This window comes from Pezoporus occidentalis, unplaced genomic scaffold (genome assembly GCF_034315485.1).
Source record: "Pezoporus occidentalis ecotype Australia unplaced genomic scaffold, CSIRO_AGI_Poc_V1 ctg61, whole genome shotgun sequence".
In the NCBI taxonomy this organism is placed as follows: domain Eukaryota; kingdom Metazoa; phylum Chordata; class Aves; order Psittaciformes; family Psittacidae; genus Pezoporus; species Pezoporus occidentalis.
In genome coordinates, this window is record NW_026915955.1 from 934,857 (window position 1) to 947,444 (window position 12,588).

The 12,588-nt window shown below is 35.6% G+C and overlaps 1 protein-coding gene across 1 annotated transcript in view; it reads left to right on the forward strand.

Annotated features, from left to right (window-relative positions):
• The window catches only part of ENPP3 (ectonucleotide pyrophosphatase/phosphodiesterase 3), a 36,800-nt gene extending 26,871 nt beyond the window's left edge, over positions 1-9,929 (forward strand). Inside the window, exons 20-25 of the mRNA XM_062639563.1 lie at positions 569-723; positions 3,580-3,715; positions 4,209-4,286; positions 5,603-5,735; positions 7,385-7,541; positions 9,062-9,929. Of these exons, the coding sequence (XP_062495547.1) occupies positions 569-723; positions 3,580-3,715; positions 4,209-4,286; positions 5,603-5,735; positions 7,385-7,541; positions 9,062-9,235 (833 nt within the window). The 3' untranslated portion in view covers positions 9,236-9,929. The remainder of the gene's footprint in view (positions 1-568; positions 724-3,579; positions 3,716-4,208; positions 4,287-5,602; positions 5,736-7,384; positions 7,542-9,061) is intronic.
• The last annotated feature ends 2,659 nt before the right edge of the window (positions 9,930-12,588 follow it).

Sequence of the window (12,588 nt, forward strand, 5' to 3'; positions counted from 1 at the left end):
TAAATTTTTTTCTATTTTTTTTCTTATTTCTTTAAACAATGTTAATTGATACTATTAGATTCCCATTAAAATCTAGCAAAAAAACCATGCAGGTTTCAGTGGTCCTTGGAGAAAGCCTGAGCACGTCCAGGCTATATGTCATAACTTGTTCCCCACCTTGTAACCACAACTTTTCCTTTCTCTGATCAAAAATTTCCATAGATATTTCTGTGTGCTTTTTTATGGGGTTTCTGGAAATTTTAGGATCTACTGTAATGCTTCCTAGACAAAAAGATGTAACTTTCACACCACTGGCAAGATAAGTTAAAAAAAAATTATATTGATATGAAATTGCAAATAAACAAGTCTGATATATTACATTGACTTTTGTATGTTAAACATACATGAAAACTATTTTCTACATTTTTTTGTTCCACTCAAGCTAAGAGCTGAAACACATGCCCATGTTTACCTTTCATTTTATTTGTATTTACTAATGTTTTAATCTTTTTTTTTCTGCTCTCTTAAACCTTTGTACCATGCAAAACGTTATAGAAGAATGAATCAATAATTGTTGTTTAAATTCTAGTTAAGGAGGCAAACACGTATCATTTGCCATATGGGAGACCCATAGTTCTTCAGAAGGAAAATGTCTACTGCCTCCTTTCCCACTATCAGTATGTGAGTGGATACAGCTATGATATCTGGATGCCACTATGGACTGCATACACTGTGAATAAGCCTGTATGTTATCAAATATCTTTACTATTCATAAATATGTAATATAATGGATTGAAAATGTAATTCATCCCCCAGGAATCCTGGTTAAGGACTGACGGGTATTATGTGACTAAGGCCGTTCTTTTTCTTTCTGAAAAAAAAATTTGGTATCTTTTAAATTTCAACTATCTTAAAATACTGTTTAAAAAAAGTGGGAACGGCCATCTGTTAGGGACACAAAAGATAAAAGAATAGAGCTGCTGGTAAGTTGGTTCCATGAAGCTTGTTTTGTAACAGGGAAAAGTTGTCAAGACAGTATTCCAACTTGCCTGTCAATTCCTGAGGAAAAGCAGTCTGTGATTTCCAAAATCAGAAGTTTTTAAGCTTTCCTACAAATATCACCGTTTTTCTATTATCAAACCTCTGTGTAAGTCCGCAAGACAGTTTTTTCTAATGCATATTTCTGTATATTCTACTAATTTGCTGTCTATTACATTACATAATTTCTGAAAAACATAATTATGGCTGAATCAGTCTCTGAGAGTTCAAGGGTATGTGGCTCTGGAATAAATTGTTGGAATTTTCATGGTCAGTAAATGAAATAAAATTCATGGGGTTAACTCCCCCTATAATTTGACCCTTTTTCTAAGTTGCCATGAAGAAATGCTCTTTGACTACTGAAAAAAGATTCCTGGAGGTGGCTGAAGTTGACATGACAGACCACAGCAGATGCTTAAATTTTGTCTTGGAATGCTAATAATTCATGCTTCCCAACATTAATTACTAGCTCAGCAAAAGACAATGACCTGTGTCAGAAAAGGTAATGCATGATGTGATAGGAAAAGCTATTTTTAATTGTAACTACTTTCTTCAGAAGACATTACAGTTTTTTAACTTGAAAGATGAAGAGCTAAAAGGGCTAAAGGTGTTGAATTGGTGATGAATGTTTTCTTATTCTGAGTTTTGAAGAGGTGTTTATTACTGTCAAGATCTCATTTCTTAGTAAATAAGCACTTTCAACAGCTTCTTTGAGAATCATTCTATTCTTATGGATAGATGATCTGTTTAAAAATAACTTACTCCTCTATTTTGAGGAAAGGAAATGAATAGAGGTTTAGTAGAGTGAGTATATCAATTCCATTAGCAATATGGCTTGCAATCTGGGGTTACGTTAACTGTTGATCCCATTGTACTTGAGGGTGACACAGACATAACTATGAGAGATCTCATCTCTCAACATTTTTTGGTATTGTTTACTTGCTGACTTGTAGATTCTTGAAAAAAACCCTGAAATATTCTTGAGTGGTTGCCTTTTCGTATTTTGAGACATCATAAATTCATTATGAATCCTTATGTCTTCAGTTGGAGAATTTTCCTCTGTGATGTCCAATGGAAATAGCCATAAGCAGTCTTCACCTCCTTAATGTATGAATACAATGATGATGTATATGTGACAGATCTAAACCACTGATCTCCCACCTTGGCATTTGGATTAGTGATCATAGCTCATATAGACAGCTTCAAGAAAACTGAAATAATAAGAAGAGAGTTCAGTGGTGTCCTCATCACTTCAGATTCATAATAGAGGTCAAATGTAGATTCCCTCCTGTATTTGGATAACAGGTGTGACCACTGTATTGAATGAGAAGAATGAAGTTCTCTTCAGGGTAGTCCTTGGCATTTTTACTCAGGCCTTTATTACTTTGATTTAGGTTTTCCTTTGGAGACCATAAAGAAGTTGAAGTCATTGTTGATTACCACAGCTCAATTATTATGTTTAAAATACTGGTTTCTTCAGCAACCCTTATCTAGTAACCCTGCCTTATTGATTTGGACACTAGAATGGACAAAATGCTCAGATGAATTGGATATCAGTTTTGTGTCAAGATTTATGTTTGCTTGACAATTTCAGCTTATCTGTTCAGGTGTCAGTCTTTTGTCTTTTATATTTATTTCCATGTGATATATACAATTTCCATTAATATACAACCTGACCGTAATATGGGCATCTACAGGAATTCTCATACAAGTAACTAAGTAAGTAGATCAAGGAGTACTAAGAGGTGCAAAAAGAACATTCCAGTTCTTTTTTAATGCTTGGTCTTAGGCGATCAAAATAAACAACGTAGTGAAACTCAATTTAGACGTTTTACTACCATTTATAAAAGTATAAGGCAAATAAATACATTCTATTACCAAAATGAAAATAAATTACATGTAAATCAGTATGAAAAAGAAGATCCAGTTAAACACAGAAAAGCATATCCTGATGTTTTAGTTAATGATATCGTAAAACTATGGTAAAGGTGAAAGAAAAAAAAAGTAAAGGTTATAGAAACAATTGTACTGATCATAATCACATTTGGCCGGGTCTTAGCTGGCGTGCATGCTAACATGTCTCATTGAAGCTAGCCAGTAAAATATACTGAATTTACTGAATGACTTTATTTAGCCTTAACTCTTCAGCAGAACAGACTCTTCTTACAGAGATAGTATTCTCAGATGGTAAGATGAGGTGATAGCTTCATCTTTATATACTAGAGGCTTTCCAGGAGGATGTGACATCAAGTTGGTGCTTCCAGAAATATGTAAAAGTGACAAATGAGCCAAACTTGTCACCTGCTTTTGCCTAAGGTATAACCTTATTTTGTTACTGCAATTTTACACGCTGCATAAGGATTTCCCTGAATTACCTAAAAACAGAAATAGAGGAAAAACACTAGGCAGAAAACATCAGTGTCCATTACTTGCATTGACCTGATTCACTATGAAAATAGGAGAAGATTCAATGAAGTCTGTTCTAGAAGGTTAGAACCGTACAAGGCACTGGGTTAGCCACAGCCGTGGGTGTGATATTTTCTTTTTTTTCCCTTTTCACAGGAAAACACATCTCCTCTTCCTCCCACTGTTTCAGACTGTCTGCGGGCTGATGTTAGAATCCCTGTTGCTCGGAGCCAAAATTGTTCCAACTACCCAGAAGGGCTGACCTTCACCCGCAGTTTCCTCTATCCTCCCAGTGAGCATGGTTCTTTTTATAGCTAGAGCTTAGAAAGTCTTAATCAGCTGGATGTGGGTTTATGTTTAAACATATACCCAAGCACCAAAACAAACTTCTTCGAATCAGCATGTTGGGCAGAAAAAGGTTTCCAGTGTTTGTAGACTGACCAAAAACAGGGCAACTGCTACTTGTATCTAAATATTTTCAGTTTAGAACATTAAAGTCTTTCTTTTAAAAATGGAACAACATGGTTGGAAAGATGTAAAGGGTTGGAGTAAAGGGCTGTCCTGCTTCCTCCATATGAATATTAATTTCCTGTTGTCAAATTTGATAATTACTTTATTGAACAGATTGTATAAATAAATTTAGAAATATGTTTGCAGTAGGATCATACTAATGTTTAAATGTAAAATGTAGTTTAATTGTCGTACCTGCAACTTATAGTGATATATGAATCACGTTTCTTTGTATATTTATTTAATTTCATTATTATTTTTTTTTTGTTATATAGACTTAAATTCTTCTGCTCTTGAGCAGTATGATGCCTTACTCACCAGCAATATTGTTCCCATGTATAGAGCTTTCAAAGGTAGGTTGCAAAGCTTTGCTTAATTTTGAGTAATTTCTGTAATTATGGCTCTGGATTTGATAAAGCTAAGACAAGAACCTAAAAACATGAATGCACTCCTGCATTATATCCAGATCTTGTGCAAATATATTTAGAACCTTTTAAAAGTAAACGTTTGCAATTTTAAAGTGCACCTACATTAACTTTTTCTTCCCTGTATATAGTCCTGTCTGACCCCTGTTAGGTGTACCTGTTCACCTTTGAATTTTCCCTTCATCTCCCATGTGCTCTCCTAACAGGAAATGCTAGCTATGAAACTCTCATGAAAATGTCCCCTTGGGAAATGCTCAAGGTGAATGAAAATGGCACTTCTTTCCTTTTGCAAGGTCTCAAGAGATGACAGGACAAAGTCTGTAAACAATGCCCTGATACAGTGCCTGTTTAATCGAGGAGAATCTCAAACCAAACAATATTAATCTTGAAATATTTATTTCATCATATTTTTCTCATTTCTTATTATACATGTGCAGTAAGCTCATTTTCTTAGACAAAGGATAGGAAGAGGAAATGCTTAAGGAAAAAGCTGTAGGAAAAGTGATGATGTAACTACCTTTCTGATGCATTCAGACCTCATTTATTCTTTTGCTCATGCCCTTTAAAAAAACAAAGATCCAGAAAACCTGAGTGGCTTTCGTCTTCCAAGTAAATCAGACATGTAAAGTCCAATTTTCCAAGGAAAATTGTACAAGAGATTTAAACTTTCAAGAAGTTACTGTGGACTATAAGCAAGAGGCAAATCAACCCTCAACCCCCCAAATGTATCTTGTTTTTTTTTGCCAGGATAGCTGTAAATAGATGAATAACCTCACTAGCTTATATCCTACAAATTGTATTTTCTTAAATAACATCTGTGGAATAAATCCAATTGTCTAGTCATATTTGACATGAGTTCTGTAGAGTTAGACTAGCTCTCAGGTGGTAAATATTCCTCTTACAATGCATTATCGCAGTTCCTACTAACTGGTACAGTTGCAGGTGCTAGCAGACAGGCCAGAAATTAATGACCTCATAGCTCTAAAATTGTAGCATAGGTTGCAGATCAAATGCATTATCTCCAGTAATGTAATGGGCCTTGCAGACCTATAATAGCATTTACTGTGCCTCTTTCAACCTTTGATGAAATACAGATTTTGCATAACAATGTTGATTTTACAGGCAGTTCGGATTGAAACTTTTTATTATTCATCTACAGAAAAAAAAAGGTTTCTTTTTCTTCTTTAGTGATGAAATAACTTCAAATTTATGTTAAATATGCTTATATTTTGTTTTAATGACAGACATATGGGACTATTTCCATAATGTGCTTCTTCAGGAGTATGCTAGAGAAAGGAATGGAGTAAATGTTATCAGTGGGCCAGTGTTCGATTACAATTATGATGGCCATTTTGATGCTTTTGATGAAATTAAACAGTAAGTACTTGGAAAAGCAAGAAGTCAAACCCCAGATTATTTTCCACTGTATTTCCACACAAACAAGCTTCTATGCAAAAAACAAAAAGTATCATGGAGAAGAGAGTATTCATTTTATTACACTTCATCCACTGTTACTCATACAACAGCAAACACTCTTGCAAATAGATACAGTACTGTAGAAGTTGAAGTTCCAGTAAGAAGAAAGAAAGCTTTGCATTTATCTAGGTACGCATGCACAGATACAGACCAGTAATGTGTTTCCCAAGGTTATGTCTAGATTTTTGGGCCTCTGCAACAGAAATACTGGGAGAATATATGACATCTAAATATACAGAACATTTGCTTAAGCATAATTTTCTCACTTTCATATTGTGCTCACTCACCTGTTCATTGTTTCTCCCTGTTGTCTCAAACTGGTGTGTTTTATCAAAGACCAGATTTCTGTGTTTGCCTTCACTGAATCATATAACTGGGAATGTAAAATGTAACGTTCCTAACTGGTACCTTTGCACAGCTGTGGTTTACACAGGTCACTTGAAGGCCTGACAAGTTCTAGGCAAATTTTAGTGAGCTCTGGTAGTATAACAAAATACATTTAAAAATCTATGTGTGAGTAGAAACAGGAATGAGAGAAGATTTACATTAGAAGAATTTCTGTGAAAGGGAAATATAAAAGATAAAGACCAATTATTTATGTTAATGAAAGAGGAGAGAAGGAGGAAAAAACAGTATAAGAACAATTTGGATTGTTCCAAATATAGGGCAAATGCCTTGTGACAGTAAGAACACTTATGTAGTAGAAAAGTGCTGGGAAATCTGCACAGCTGAATATGTCACTGGAGATGTTTCATTCAAGGCTAGACTTAATACCACATCTGTCAAAAATGGTTTGAGAATGGGAAAATCAGCTCTGCCACGAAGTAGGAGGATGGAAGGGAGGAGAGACTAGAACTTCCTTCCAAGCAGAATGCTGTAATACCCAGCAAACCACATAATGTTGTCTACAGTTTGGAATAAGTATGTTTTATTCAGCGTGGTTAGTCAGTTATATGAAGCAGTACAATGATTTCAGTGATGGTGTTTTGTTGAATACTGAAGCTGTACAGCAAATTTGGAAAGCATTCAGCTCCTCATAAGTTTATATACAAAGTGACCATTTTCACAGAATAGCCTGAAAAGGGAGACAAAGACATTTTCATTCAGGTATCCTAAACTGGTTTCTATAGAACACAACGACAAGACATTGTCCTGCCATTTCTTGCTGTCAAGAAACCAGAAGCTAGTTTTTTCATTACTCTTTTCCAATTATGTTTGAAATTCTTAATGTAATGAAGGGCAGATACAGCGCTATATCCTGCCTCTTCCGGATGTAGAAGTGTCTGGCTTTGGCAAAACAGAGTGTTGATCATGTAAGCAAACCTGTTGGTTTCAGTGTGAATGCTTGAAGCAAAAGTACTAATCCATGCATGTTTGGCTGTCCGTGAAACAAATAGTGAGGCTGTCTGTCCCATCAGCTATTTATTTAAATTACAAAATAAATAAAAGTCACGTAGTAGTGGAAGATCTATGCTGAGATACATTCTATAAATTACTAATGGCATCAATAGTTTAAATACTTGATAAATCAATTAATGTTTGTTTTGTAGGTATGTAAACAATACAGAGATCCCTGTCCCAACCCATTACTTTGTGGTTCTGACTAGCTGCAAGAATAGGTCCTATACTCCACTGGACTGTTCAGGCTCCTTGGATGCTTTGTCTTTTATCATTCCGCATCGACCTGACAACACTGAAAGCTGTGCTGTAAGTATAGTTTCATGCTCCTTTGTGCCAGTGAGCTTTGTGAACCCATTCATCTGGAGAATCTTTAGAAGTCTAAGTGTTTAATTAATTCATTCCATGAGTTGAGAGTGAGTTGAGAGCTAAAGCAATGATTAGGAGAGTAAGAAGCTCCAGAAGAAGTAGCTGGAAACTAGTGAGCTGATAGGAAGCAAGGAAGAAGAATAAAGAAAGGTTTGATAAGAGGACTTGAGAATGCTGGCACTTACGGGTTTAGAACGGTAGCACATCTAACAGGGTGATCAGATAGCTTTATGGAAAGCTGCAGGACAATCTTTCTCCACAAATATTAAAGGACTTTGAGTGTTAGTTCCTTCAGTGTAGCTTGAAGAGTTCCTACAATCCTTTGTTACACCTGTATTAGAAATTAGACATTAGGCATTTAGATGGATGATTCTGCAGTTGAAATTCATACTTGAATTAAGTAAAATTCATGCTTAACACTAACAGTGTAAATCTGATGTTTTGTAGCAAACAAATAAGTTAGCTGAGTGTAGTACGTATTGTTAAACTAGCTGAGCGTCTATTCTGTAAACTATGGGATGCAGAAGGTTCCTTAGCTCAGTGTGCATATTACAGAGTCTCCCCATTCAAAACATAGCTGCACAAAACTGACCCTCAAAGCAATACAATTGTGTTGATTTAGTTTATTTATAACTTTGAACTCGTAACTGCATCTTAGAAACAAGCTGTGTGTCTCCCTATCACACACTTGTGGTGTGGATAATCCACAAATATTCAATAATCTTTTTGGTAGTTGAGAGTTGACTAAGTATACAATATTAATAATTTGGATGAATTGGTCTTTGTACTTTAGAATTTAACACCTGTTATTTCTAAAGTTTATCAGCAAACCCCAAATATTGTTGTATTTGTATTCATTGTGTCTTTCAGCAATGAATCTAGAGAACCTTTGTGTCAGAAGCAGATACTGTTAATGGAAAAGCAAATTACCATCTGTTTGCAAAAAACTTTATAGTAAACGAATTGAACAATAACATTTTTGATTGATTAGTGCTTACATTTCCATTCTTTTCCCTGTCTATCTAGCAGTTATTATAGCTGTCCAACAGTCAAGACTGAGCTGCTGTAAAGACTTTGCTCAGGTTTTCAGATGACTATTGTTTGGCTAGCCTGAGCACTGCAGCTAATTTATACTGTAACTAAAAATACCCTTACTTCTGTGATTAAAACATGACTTGACTTTGCTTTGTAGTCAAAAATCATACTTGCCATTTCAGCATAATCTTGCTTCTCCTTTGCTTTGGAGGTGGAGAGAAGGGACATCCATTTGATTCTGTTTACATGAGAGCTGTAAGTGCAAGTCTGTAAAGATGCCTAGAGAACCTGAATGGAGTTTTATCAATTGGAGGCCTTTAGTCTGTAAAACCAGTTCAGACACTTCAGACACTGGTTATTGTCTAAGACCACTACCAAACAACAGAGTTTGTGTGTTTGAACATTGTTCTTATTTGTTTTGGCAGGAAAATAAGACACTGTCTGAATGGGTTGAAGAGAGAGTTCAGGCTCATTCTGCTCGTGTTCAGGATGTGGAGCTGCTAACTGGACTTGACTTTTACCAGGAAAGAAAGGAACCTGTCTCTGAGATCTTGCAGCTAAAGACATTTTTGCCAACATTTGAGACTGAAATTAACTGAGTATCTGTTAGAAAATTGTCAGTGTTTGGAAGAAGACAAATTTAAGTGATTTAACTTAACTTTCCTTGCTGAAGTAAGCAGGAAACATGACTACAGCTCTTCCTTAGGAAAACACATTTAAAGGAGCAAATTTCGCTTTTCAAATTTGTGTACTGCAGTCAAGTGTTTAGTGTGAACTGCATAAAAATTACCTAAATTAAATCATCATTGCTGAACCAGGCTATCAAAGCAGAGAATATTTTACTAGTAGTGGTTTGTAAAAACTTCCAGAAGGATCATGTTTCATAGTAGAGAGACCCCAGAATTGTAAACTGTATAAAAATTATTTCTATAATGGAGTGGAAAAGTGAAACAGTTTGAGAGTGTGTGTGGTTTTTTTCCCATTGTGCTTATCAGAAAGGTTATGGTTATCTAATACAAGTATGTTCTGAAGTGTTCTGAATTTCTCTTTCTCACCTATTAATTCACATGGAAACTGCTATGTATTAAAAAAATCATATTCAGACTCACAAAAACTTTGTATATAGTGGAAGTGTCTTCCATGATCATGCCCTGTGTTTTCCACTTGGGTTAATTCATTATGCTAGTAACATGTGAAGTGAAGTTAGAATAAATGAGTTGTATTTTGTACCCTTCATAAATCTTAAAGCATTCTGAACATGAAAAGGTAAAAGAAATGCTCTAGCCAGAAGAATTTTGCCTGGATATTTACTAGTATTTGCAACAATTTTCAAATGTCTGTCAATACCTAAATGTTTGTGATTATTTTAAAATAGTTAAACCTGAGTTTAGAGCACAAAATTAGTAATCACATCTTAAAAATAGTCAGTGTTCCTTTCTGTAAAGGCTTTATACATAGCGACTCTAGCTCAGGCTGTTCTGTACGCCTACTGAGGGCAGGTAAGTGGGACAGGGCAGTGGAAATTCACAGATTCTGCTACTACAGAAATGTTACATATTTCTCCACTGAACATGCTGCTAAGCACAAGTATGAATAACAACAGACAATTACCCATTTGTCTGATTTACAGGCACAGTGAGGGAGTTTTAAAGAAGCATGTCAGAGTGTTTCAATCTGTAACTAGTTGTGGACTGAAGAAGATATGTCTGTTTAAAAAAGAGAGCTTTAAATACATACATAAATAAATAAAAATCACAGGGCATTTTTTCTCCTACATCTCAGATGATCAGTGTGTGCATATACACTCCGAACATAGCTTAGCAATCAAGGTGTGGGACCAAGCTGAATGTCAAGATTTGTATCTTTGGTTGAACCGTTACACCATCTCCTTGAACATGGAATTATATTTTATCTTGCAACACTGTGCCATCTGAGTCTATCCATCTAAATCAGAGACTTATGCTAAATGCCTCAATTAAGAATTCAACTGATTTTTCACTGCATAGTAAATCATACCTTAAATCTAGTCAATGACTCTACATAACAGAAACAAATCCAGACACGTAAATCAACTAGTCTAGAATCATAAAATTAATTTCAAAATTTAGAAGAAACAGTTTTTTAAGAGTATAATATTTGGCATGTCTACATTAGCAATTTAATGTAGAATTAGCTTGACTGATGTGATTGTTGTGATTTGAGATATTTAAATTTGAATTAACACCCATATGACCAACCATGGCAGCAATGCAAGCTTCAGGCCAATACTCTGGCTCAATTATGAAAGCAAATTTCTTGTGTAGATATGCCTTTGTGAACACTCATGTTTGAATTATGTATATCTCTGGGTACCTGCATGATGAAATAATGTCCTTGAGGTTTGCCCAGACTTCTGAAAATTCATTTCATCCATGCTATTACACAAGACAGATACTGGACTTATACAGCAGCAAAATTTATCTGCTGTCATCCTTCACAAGATTCTTTAATGTTCTTCAGCCTCACCCCACAAAAACACCCTACCCTGCTAATTAAAGTTGTCCCCTTCTGTGTAAAGATCCCTGCCTATCAAGCTGCCAAAAACCTGTTTTTCTTGTTCAGTATCTAACACAAAAAGATCCTGATCACATTGCAGTTACTTTACAAAAGCAAATATGAAAGTAGTTTTGCTATAGTCATGTTTATTTCCTCTACTATTCATTCAGCTGTCATAATATTTAGTGCTCAGAAGCATAGTGTGTCATTTACAGATAAAAGTATGGAGATTGCATAGGAATATCTAAATGAAAATTTTCTGTGAGCAAAGCACTTGGTTCTCAGCTCTTTATTTTTCCTTTGGCACTGATGCCTGGGTACCCTCTTCGCATGGCAGGGTCTCCAGCTTTCTCAGAGCCAATTCTGTACGCAGTATCATGCAGCTTCTGTCGCACCCTGTGACACAAACTCTGCTACAAACTGCTTCTTGATTGATAGCATTGTGTTCCCTCTAATCTCCAGAGACTGTAACGCCCATGTTAGTTGATCATGTGCTTTCACAGGCCTCCTCGAATCTGTTACTTACAGGAACAGTCACAGGATTTTCTTTTCCCCCATCACTGCTAAGTTCAACCAGGGGGTCTAGTCGTTTATGTGATTTAGAACATCTCTGGATTTCTGGCTGATTTGGAAGACTAAGTTTTCTTGCTTTCCCTTCCCTAGTTACATGAGTCAGTGCCTGCACTGGAGATTGGGAGTACTAGCAGTGAAATTGATATAAAAATGATTAGGGGACAGATTTGGCTCTGTGTACCACCCTTGTACCACATAATTAAAACTGCACATGGGAGGAAGTGCAGCCTCAAACCCTGGAGATTTATGCAAGGGAAAATCATTAGCTTTTGAGCTTTGATGCCTGTATCTAGAATTTGATGCCTGTATCTAAAATCAGTTTCATAGGCTTGCACGGACACTTGTTCAAACTTGAAAACAAACGTATCAATTTATAGAAATAAAACCAAAATCACTTGCTAGTTCATAAGAAAGCACTCAATATAGTGTACGTATGTCTACTTACATTACCAGTAGACACACAGCCTGAAACTTACACAGTTCCCTAAGACATTTGTATGGATCTATTCCTTTTTGAAACAGAGTAACTTCTATGATTTGCACAGAGATGGAAATTAGCAGCTGCTTCAAACAGAATTTGTACACCACCAGAGCCACAAATTAGAGCACAGTGGCTCTGAGAATCTAAAAAGAAATATTTTATTGAAATAACATTGACCTGGAACATTTCAGCCACTTACATTTCAAGACTCTCAACTGGTTGTCCTCGTTTGCGTTTCAAAAACAAAAAATACTTATTCTTCATTAAAGTTAGCAAAAATATGAAAGTTCTGGTATGTAGAGTAGAGATGGGGAGGAATATGTTCTATCTTGCAGTTCAAAGGCAGTGGAACTTTATGTGACA